Source organism: Lolium rigidum, unplaced genomic scaffold (assembly GCF_022539505.1).
Source record: "Lolium rigidum isolate FL_2022 unplaced genomic scaffold, APGP_CSIRO_Lrig_0.1 contig_3342_1, whole genome shotgun sequence".
NCBI classification, from domain to species: domain Eukaryota; kingdom Viridiplantae; phylum Streptophyta; class Magnoliopsida; order Poales; family Poaceae; genus Lolium; species Lolium rigidum.
Window position 1 is genome coordinate 61255 of NW_025900233.1, and position 9649 is coordinate 70903.

The 9649-nt window shown below is 46.2% G+C and overlaps 1 protein-coding gene across 1 annotated transcript; it reads left to right on the forward strand.

Moving 5' to 3' along the window:
* Positions 1 to 8811: 8811 nt before the first annotated feature.
* LOC124681072 (pEARLI1-like lipid transfer protein 1) lies at positions 8812 to 9246 on the forward strand. The gene has a single exon (XM_047216043.1). It carries the CDS (start codon positions 8812 to 8814, stop codon positions 9244 to 9246), a length of 435 nt encoding a protein of 144 aa, XP_047071999.1.
* Positions 9247 to 9649: the final 403 nt, after the last annotated feature.

Genomic DNA, 9649 nt, shown 5'->3' on the forward strand with positions numbered 1-9649 from the left:
GGCCATGGAGCGGCCCCTCTTCCGAGCTCACTAGAGATGCTTCGTATTGGACTGTGGTGAAGGATGCCTCAACGTCTGTAGGTTTCCTCTTTCTCTATTCCCGCATTGGATATGAAGGTGTGCGGGTGGTCTGTTCTTTCTCTCCCTTCGACTCCTTGTAAGTTGTGTGTGTAGTTCACTTCGATTTCTGATGGCTTAACTTGTTGCCCAGGTCCGAAAGTTTTTCCATGTGGTCGTTGGTGCATATATGCAGAGTGGCAGGTGGATCTTCTGACATTGGTGTACTGATATGTGGTTGAGAAGATGGTTTCATTTTTTCTACTCGGCGTTAGTTCACTAATAAGAACAAGTCTCTTGCATTCGAGTACTGGATACATTCGTGTGGTTAATATATATAAGATTGATTATATGTAGATTAATTCCTTTCTAGGCCAAGACAAATGCCAAGCTGCTAACACTTGTCAATGTTGAATGATGGAGCGAATAGTAGTGTCGGATCATTTAGTTTGTCCCTTAGTTAGCTTCATATACTTCCCAGCTCTCATAATAGATTAGATGTATGGTATCTGTAGATTTCAAAAGCATTTGGTATGTCGTTTCGGCAATTGGACAGCGACATGATGGCGGCGGTTTAAACTTTCAACTGGTAAGGATGGACGTAGTGGCATGCTAATCGACTCCGGTTATGAATTGGTTTGCAGCTTCGCCCTCTCTAGGTTGTGCATGCTCTCATCGGCTCAGAGATAGACTGCTAATCTCAGGTGAACTTCTAATTGCCTATTTGTTTGGGCTATATTAAATTAGACAAGTACTGATATCTTGAAGACATGTCTGGCATTAGTGCAATGTGAAAAATAATAATGGTTCAGAAATAAATTATCTCTCATTAAACAGGTTGGAACATGGCAGTTCTTTGCACACTGAAGCATGATCTAATATTCCCAATACCAAAACCGGGAGATGCACACTCTGTAGGTGTTGTGTAGCAGTCTGCACTTGCAGCTCGGTACAAGTTCGAGGACAAATTGCTCATCCCTACTTGATCCAATATGAGGCCCATGCTCATAGTTTAGTGCATGTAGCTTATCAACTTAATTTTCCATTAGGAATCGATGCAATGACTATTTGGGTTGGGAAAAATTATCTGAGATGTATTACAATAAAAAATAGTATCGGCATCATAATTTCTTCAGATGTATGGTACATGTAGATTTTGGAGGCTTTTGTTGACATTGGCATTGAAAATTCTGCTACTGCGGTTGGTACAGACTACATCGGAAACTTGAAAGATAACTATTGTAAGTGATGCTTGTTCTTCCAGTTTTCACTTTTTAATAGGGCTTATATATGTAACCGTTTGTTTTCTTTAGTATAAGCTGAAACTAGCGTTTGAACTAGCTCAGTATAACTAATGAAACGAATCTATGGAATTTTCTGGCTGACAGTATCTATCCATAATTGCAGGAAAAAGCAAAAGGTTGCATGCATTTTTTTTTTAGAAATGTATATATTTTTGTATCCTAAAATGGCTACTAAGAAGGGCTTCTTAAAGATGATCCGTAGAAAGCGAGAAGAAAATTTGAATATGGTGCACCTTGCAAGTCACGAGCTTTAAGAGAAGCATATTATTTCAGCATGTACGCTTAAGATGTTGATTTTTTATGCTATTTGAATTGACCACATGAGTTCCATTGGCTTTGTTGCAATACAGCAGTGCAATATAATTATATTCGAGGCCATTTAATGGATTGAACAATGTTGTGAAATTGCAGGATGAGCAACAAGATTGGGCCATACCGAAGAGAGTGGAGTTAGGAACAATGTGAGACATGAGGTACTATCGTCGCCATTGGAATGTTCCGTGTAATGCATTTCATATATGAATGTTTTAAATTATCAGCTCATTCTTTGCAGATTCAACAAGCCATTCAGGTGGACGGGAGGATTCCAAAATAAGGGCTCGTGAAGCGTTTATCAGTGTTTATGATCAAATGTCTTCCAACCTTCGCGAGCAGCAGCGTCGTTACTGGATACCATAAAGAAGCACCCTTCAAACTACCCAACTAACGTGCCTGTGTTGTCCCAATGACCACCGGCCGCATACATTTCAGATGTACGGGGATGCTGAAGCCGGGAAGTTTGGGAGCAAGTGCCTACATGATCTCACTTTGTTGATTACCGCCATCTTTTTAATTTTCCCACGATGAAATTCTTAAATTGGTTTGTTATTAGCTGAGATCCAAAGATTTCTGATGAGACTCCATGTTGCAACTTGATATAAAAACTTAACAAAAGGAAACTACAACATATATATATTTCTGTATTTTGATAGTACATTAACAAGAGATAGCTAGCATACCATACTACAAGGTTTGCAGTACAAAATATTATATAAGTGTAAATTGTGTTAGTTAATTCTTGATAATTGTTTTTATTCATACATGTGTGATTTTTCATATCTCATGTCAGATGGATGCATGCACCAGAAGATCCAATTGCGGTTTGGACCATGAGGTGAAAGACATCTATAGTCCAGATGAATGAGACTGAGCTATTTAGATTGGAGAACATGTGATCAAATCACACCCTCTCTTTGCCTGGTGACCACAGGTTTGTGATTGTAAATAGGCTTGGATGTTGTGCTCGAATAAAGTTATAAAGTTATGTATAGCTGTCAATCAAAATGGAAATACTTCTCTTTTTTTTATTGTTTGAACGCCACACGGGCTTGTATACCGGCCCGCCGATGAAGTTTTAACCCAGCCATTATTGAAGATTTGCTAACCATGTTTTATATGTTTGACACAGAAGGCTGTGATCTAGGGTTTTCTTAGATGTTTATGAATATCAAAGTATTCTTTGGACTAATCAGAAAAGAAGTATTCCTTCAGTTATACCTATGTTTGCAGCATCGATGTTTTGTGAGACAATAATACATTCAAAAGGAGAGATTATTGAGTTGACAGTTATGATGACCCAGAACATAGGCGTGGGACTTACAGTTGAAGAGTAACAAGAATACATAGAAATTGGAACCACGCAGATGCACAACAATATTGTCTTGTTATTGCGCTCGGTATTATCATGCTATGGTACATTATGATATCCTTGATTTGTTTTAAATTTTTGTAGTGAGTTGTAAACTATATATGTGCATTGCGAAATGAAATTTGAGAACCCGTGGCAACGCACGGGCATTTGTACTAGTTTTCTTAGAAGCCTTGTTATCTTGGACGGAGGGAGTACCAGATATATTGGTGAGAAGGCTACGGCTGGAGTTGTGTTTATTTCTAACATACCTACCAAATAGATAAGGAAACCAAGGAGTTATACGGGAGTGAGAGGAGGAGGCCAGCGATTCTCGTAATTCATCCGGTGATTAATAGTAAATCATAGATTAAGCTAATTACAAAATGAAATTTCTAGGCCAACCGACTTCTCCTTTGCCCTCACTGGTTTGGAAGCTTTGGGCATGACCGAAATGCAAATTTTTCGCTTAGTTGATTATCCAAAATAGATTGTAGACGATGAGGATGGATAAATTGTGCGACGTGCAAGCTTTGTAATTTTGTAATCAAGTGCAAGAAACCGTCTCCCATCTTCTCTTCAAATGTTGTTTTATCATGGTCCAAAATAAGGACATGGCTTGGGTTGATTGACAATGACACTAATACTTCGCATGCAATGCGCTCCATTAAAAACTAGTAGATTGATGGAGTTCACAAGCATGGACAATCAAAGAATACAATGGTGTCGCTTGCAATATTGGTCGCATGGGAAGTTTGGAAGGAAATGAACACTCGCGTCTTCCACAATGAAGGTTCTACCTCAAATATGGTGTTACCAAGATTAAAGAAGAGGTGGAGATGTGGAGCCTCGCTGGAGCCAAGGCTTTAAGTAATGTGATGCCGCAAGAGTAGGTTCGTTTCTTGTGCTTGTGCTTGGCCATTGGTTTTGAGTGCTGTTTGGTTTGTAAGAGCTCGATTAACTTCTCCTTATTTAATAAAAATAGCAAATCATTTGCTTTGTTTCAGAAAAAGTTAAGCTAATGGATAGATTCACTTGGGTGATTCAAAGAGAAAAAAAAAAGAGGCTACTGAGCGAAGGAGAGTTTCGCTAGCGTTCCAGGCATTAGTTGTGGCTGCATCAACTAGTGCGCCGGTTTAGGGCCCTTTTGTTGTGGCTTTTTTTGGCTTTTTGGCTTTGCCAAAAGCCAAAAAAACACCTAAATAGGTGCTTTTTCGGTTTTTGGGTTTTGGAAGCCAAAAGAATAGGATCTTTGTTTTTGGCTTCCAAAACCCAAAAGCTAAAAAAACACCTATTTAGGTGCTTTTTTTGGCTTTTGCCAAAGCAAAAAGCTAAAAAAAACCACAACAAAAGGGCCCTTAGCTTCCGGTGGTACGCGCACCTATATTTTTCTACTCCATGAGGTCGCCTATGCGCGATGAAAATCGAGCCGTTTGGATGCGTGCATGCGACATTGGGCTGTGCAAGCGTGATGTTTAAATCAGCCCCCAGCCAAGCCCAACAGCAACAGCAACAGCCAATTCGGCTACGGAGTAGTATTTGACAATTACCTTCGTGTGCACACACCCGATGCAAAAAGCGTGCACCAAAAAAGGGACGAAAGAAATTCCGTCACCTCTAGCTAAAACCCACCATTTTCTGCCCTCCCCGCTCATGTAGTACTTTCCTTTTGCAAACTACCATTTACACTTCCTATATATAATTTGATATATATCATTAGTGACTTAATTACACTAGTTAGCAGTGAGGTTTGGTTTATTTTTATAAGCGCCTCTCTAAGGGCCTTGTGTTGTACATGGGCTTATAAGGTCATCACCAATGCGACATGTTTAAGAGGGGTGCTTAGCTACATAAACGGTTTTACTATGCACTTGTACTTAGTTGCACGGGTGCTTAAGACACCGACTATTCTATTTCTATAAGCACAACTCCAAATACTTCCACTATAGATGGCCTAAGTAGCATTTCTAGGAACACAAGTACGATGTGGACGGATACACATATAATGTGGGTTCTTCCTTCCGCAAGTTTATACTTAAAGATCAATGATGTCCATTAGTTAGGGTATAATCGATTAGTTAGTCTTTCCGTAGCAAGTAGCCTCCTCCGGATCGATCGAGGCGAAAGTGTCGCCGCCACCAAAAAGCCCTCCCCAACCGCGCCCTCTGCTCCTGCTGCCGCCGGAGGATGCCGTCAGGTGGCGGACGGCGCCGGCGGGCGCTCTCCTCAGATTCTTTCCCTCCCAAGCATCCAAACCACCACCCAACCCCCCTCCCCCCAACTCGATCGCCATCCGGAGACCCGTGCCGGTCATCAAAGCTCCCTCGGGCATAGCCTCGCCCCCTCCCCGACGTGCAACTCGACCACCACCTCACTGCGGCAATACTCGGGGGGAGGGGGGCAGTGCGTGCCTTGGACTAGGGGCCCTGCAGCAGCAACGCGCATCCATGCTCTACCACTGCCGCTCCCCATGGGCGCGTGCGGGTAGCATCCTCCTGCTGCGAAGACAACGCCCTCCCTTGGCCTTCTTGGGGAACTCCGGTTGGTGGTGGAAACCCTAGATCTTGATTTGTGTGTCCCCGGTGCCACCTTCTTGGTCCTCTTCGTTGCGTAGTTGGGCCGGTTTCGATGGGGATCGCACCTGCTCTGCCGCCACCATTCTCGCTGCTGGCTTTGTCTTTTGGGCCACCGGTAGGGGTTGGTGCGGCGGATCTTGCAGGTTTCGGCGGGTGACGTGGGGGGCTGCTTGCTTGGCTTCAATAAAGGTGGCTATACTGGTTCTTCTTTTGCGGAGATGGTGACCTTCCTGAGGTCGGTGATTGTTCATCTGGCCAGAGTGATGAGTTCCGGAAGGCTCCACCGACGAATGTATCAGTGCACCTTATGCAGCTCCATGCGGCAACTCGAGCACCAACGAGCGACTCTGTCATCCACGGCATGCACCGCTCCAGCGATTCCGGTTGCCAGATCGCAAGTCCCGGATGGTGGCTGCATGAGATCACGGGAGGGCGCATCCGTGCATCGATCGTGTGAACATGAAGAGCGTAACTAGCAGACGTGCATGACAAGCAGGTCAGATGGCACGGCCATTAACACGCCGCCCATGCTTCACAAAACCTGCACTGCACTGACCCCTCCGATATCAAGTTGTATGTCTACGACTTCTCACCAGCAGCACGACATCAACATCCTCGTCGCTGTGAGGGATGCCTCCAAACGACACACCACCGTCAACACACCTGATGCTACTATACCATCGCCAAACAAACTATCACCAAGGTCTAGGTCAACATGGTTTTCACCGACATATTTGTTAACACTTCGCCGCCACCACAAAGCATCATCCACATGATGGACACACAAGACACAACTAAAAGGCACGATGATGACATGAACACGTCCACGACATCGACGGTGACATTGACCGTGTCCGACGGCTAAGACTACATCAACACCCCGGCACCACTATTGTGATAGCCCCTACAATCGCACACATGGTCCTGACAAAACCGTGTGTGCTTGGTGGGCTTCCTCCAATCTTGGAAAAACTAGTGGTATCACTTGTGACCACTTCCTCTGACATCTGCAAGACGCCCTCAACGGTACCATTGGAAGGTGCAAAACATCCAAAAACCATAGCTCCATCAAATAAAAAACCATGCGATTTTTGGCATCTCCGGCGAATGCGGCTACACCACCTGTCTCGACCATGACTATCTGGACCACGGCTACCTCGACATCACAACTACATCTACATCGACACATCAACAACAACTCCAGTCAAAGCGACTGCATCGTCACTTGTGTCCACGACACTCCCGTTGTGACTGCGGGACGGAAGAGAAGGGTGATAGCGATAGACATAGACATAGGAACATAAATAGACTAAAAGAAGACTACCGTAGAGGAGAGGGGGCACTAAAAGGGGACGCCGATGATGAAAAGGAGGAGAAGAGGACGGAAGTGTTAGGCTTTAAATCCCGTTGCAATCGTCCGCTTCACTCCCGCTATGACCGACGGGTACGAGTTAAAGATAGAGATAGACTAGGAGTGTACGGATCTTCTTGTACTCCAAGTTTCTCCCCTCCTTGTACCTCTTTATATACCTCTTTAGAGCGTCTCCAACTCTAAAATTTGGCGCTGTAAAAGTCGTTTGCAGTGCGCTCAATCCAGATACAGCGCGTGGCGCCAATGCGAGCTTCACCGGAGGCTCTATTTTACAGCGGAACTAAGAAGGTAAAAATGTGCCCTTCAGCAGAGGCTGTAAAATAGAGCTCCACAAACAAGTTTCTTCAACATACAAAGAACAAACAAGATCAGACATGCCACAAATAAATCTGAAAAAATCAACTAAATTTACGAGTGGTCTCCTCTTTGCACCTATTCTTTTCTTCCCCATCCATCCTTTCTTCCATGCCGCCACATAGCTATTAAATTCCATTCCCGAGGCCCCAAAAAACTATTTACTCAAATTAATCAACCATGTTTGGAATCACCTACGGATCCAGGGGCTTGGGTGCCGTCACAGAAGGCCTTGGCGACCCGCTTGGGCGTCCTGCGGCAGCCCCTCCCTGGTCCTCCTCCTCGTCGTCGCACCCGCACCCGCACGCGGCGACGGCGGCAAGGTGCGCCTCCTCGAGGGCTCCCATGGCGGCAGGTGCAGGTCCAGTTGCAGCCCGTCGTGTCCCCCGCGTGAAGAATAGCTGCAGCCCGTGGCGCGGCGGGAGATGGGGGAGGTCGGGCGCGGCAGCCATAGCGCGGCGGGTGAAAGGGAACTCTGACACTAGCGTCCATGGTGCATCGGGCGAGGCGGAGCTCGGGCGCGGGTGGTCACGACGCGTCGGGAGAAGGATCTAGGGCGCGTGCAGCCATGGCGGAGGGACGGCCGGCGGATGTCCCCGTCCCGGCGCGGAGAAGGCCAAGATATTTCAGAGCGGTTTTCTTCCCGCGGTGGAGAAGCCAGATTACAGCGCGCTAGTCGAAGTACCAAATATACAGCTTTGGATAGCGCAAACTGCCGCGCGCACTAAAATATTTACAGCGCGACCTATTTTGCAGCGTCTGCTGGAGGACACAAAAATGCGTCTGGCGCTGTATATTGACAGTTTTTTTAGTGCACGCCCAGTTTACAGTTTCTGTTGGAGATGCTCTTAGGATCATGGCAATACCACGACATAAATTAAGAAGCTAGGCTAGGCATATACGTAGTATATAACATTAAACAAGATAAAATCAAAGAGAGAAAGCATATCATGGAGACAGAATAACGTATCCGGAAGTTCAACTCTTTGTGGACTCCATTTGAGGAGCCGTGGGAAACCAAGACGAGAAAATCACAATGGTCTAGCTTCTTCTTTGAGCTTGTGTAAGAAAAAGATAAATCAACAGCTCAAAACAAGTGATCCAGTAGGTGGTGGTGTGGCGCCTGAATTAATGCGTCACCGACAAGAAGAATTTTTCAGCCAACATCCCTACGTGATGTATGTGTAGCAAAGCTACAGTAGAGATTGCACGTTGCTCCAGTAATTGCCGCCGCGATAAAGCCGATCGGACACCTGACTCAGGTGGCTACAGATCAAGGCCTCGCCGATCGATCGGACACCTGATTCAAATTACTAATTTGCTTCTTTCCGATCGACCGATGTCCTATATAAATACCACCACATGCACGACTGCTACGGAACGCATTCGTACTACGTACACAATCACTCGAGTCTCTGTAGCCTTTGTCGTAGTAGCATAGCCATGGCGGCGACGCGCAAAACCAGCAGCACGGTGGTTGCAATGGCAGCCCTGACTCTGACGGCGAGCCTCCTCTTCCTCGCTGGCAGCTCGGAGGCGGCCTGCCCCAGCAAGGCGCAAACGCCGAGCACGCCGACCGCGACGCCGGTGCCGGTGCCGGCGACGAGAGGGAGCGGCGGAAGCGGAAGTAAGTGCTCCGTGGACACGCTGAAGCTCGGGGTGTGTGCGGACGTGCTGGGCCTGGGCGGCGAGCTAACGAACCTGCTGGCGGGCTCGCGGTCGACTGCGTCCAAGACGAAGAAGCCGTGCTGCGAGCTCATCGCCGGCCTGGTTGACCTGGACGCCGCCGTGTGCCTCTGCACCGCCATCAAGGCCAATGTTCTCGGCGTCGTCGACCTCAGCCTGCCTCTCCAGCTAGGCCTCCTCGTCAACCACTGCGACAAGAAGCTCCCAGCTGGCTTCCAGTGCCCTAACTGATTAACCGATCCCGTACGTACGTAGTGCGGTAATGGCACAGGCGCTCGCATTACTTGCATCGTTGCACGCACGCATGGGAACTTGAAATATTCGTCAATGTGTGTTTTTTCTACAACAAAATTAAGTCTGTATTTTTACTGTTTGTTTTACCAGTCCTTCAATGTTAAGTCTAGGTTCTGTTATTTTCTACTTACTGATAATCGGTGCGCGCGTCTCTGTACTGTTTATGTGAATGCTATAGTATGATTATATATTTCTATGTTGCCATCGTTCAATTCAAGATTTAGCTGGACCGTTTCCATGATAATTATTGTCGTCTATGCAATTGGTCCACTTTAGAGCATCTCCACTTGCGTCCCCCAAAGCGTCCCCCAAACCGCGCCGGATTGAGCGTTTGGGGATG

Bases quoted from the DNA above. Each gene is read 5' to 3' on its own strand.
- LOC124681072 (XM_047216043.1), top strand. From the start codon at position 8,812: ATGGCAGCCCTGACTCTGACGGCGAGCCTCCTCTTCCTCGCTGGCAGC.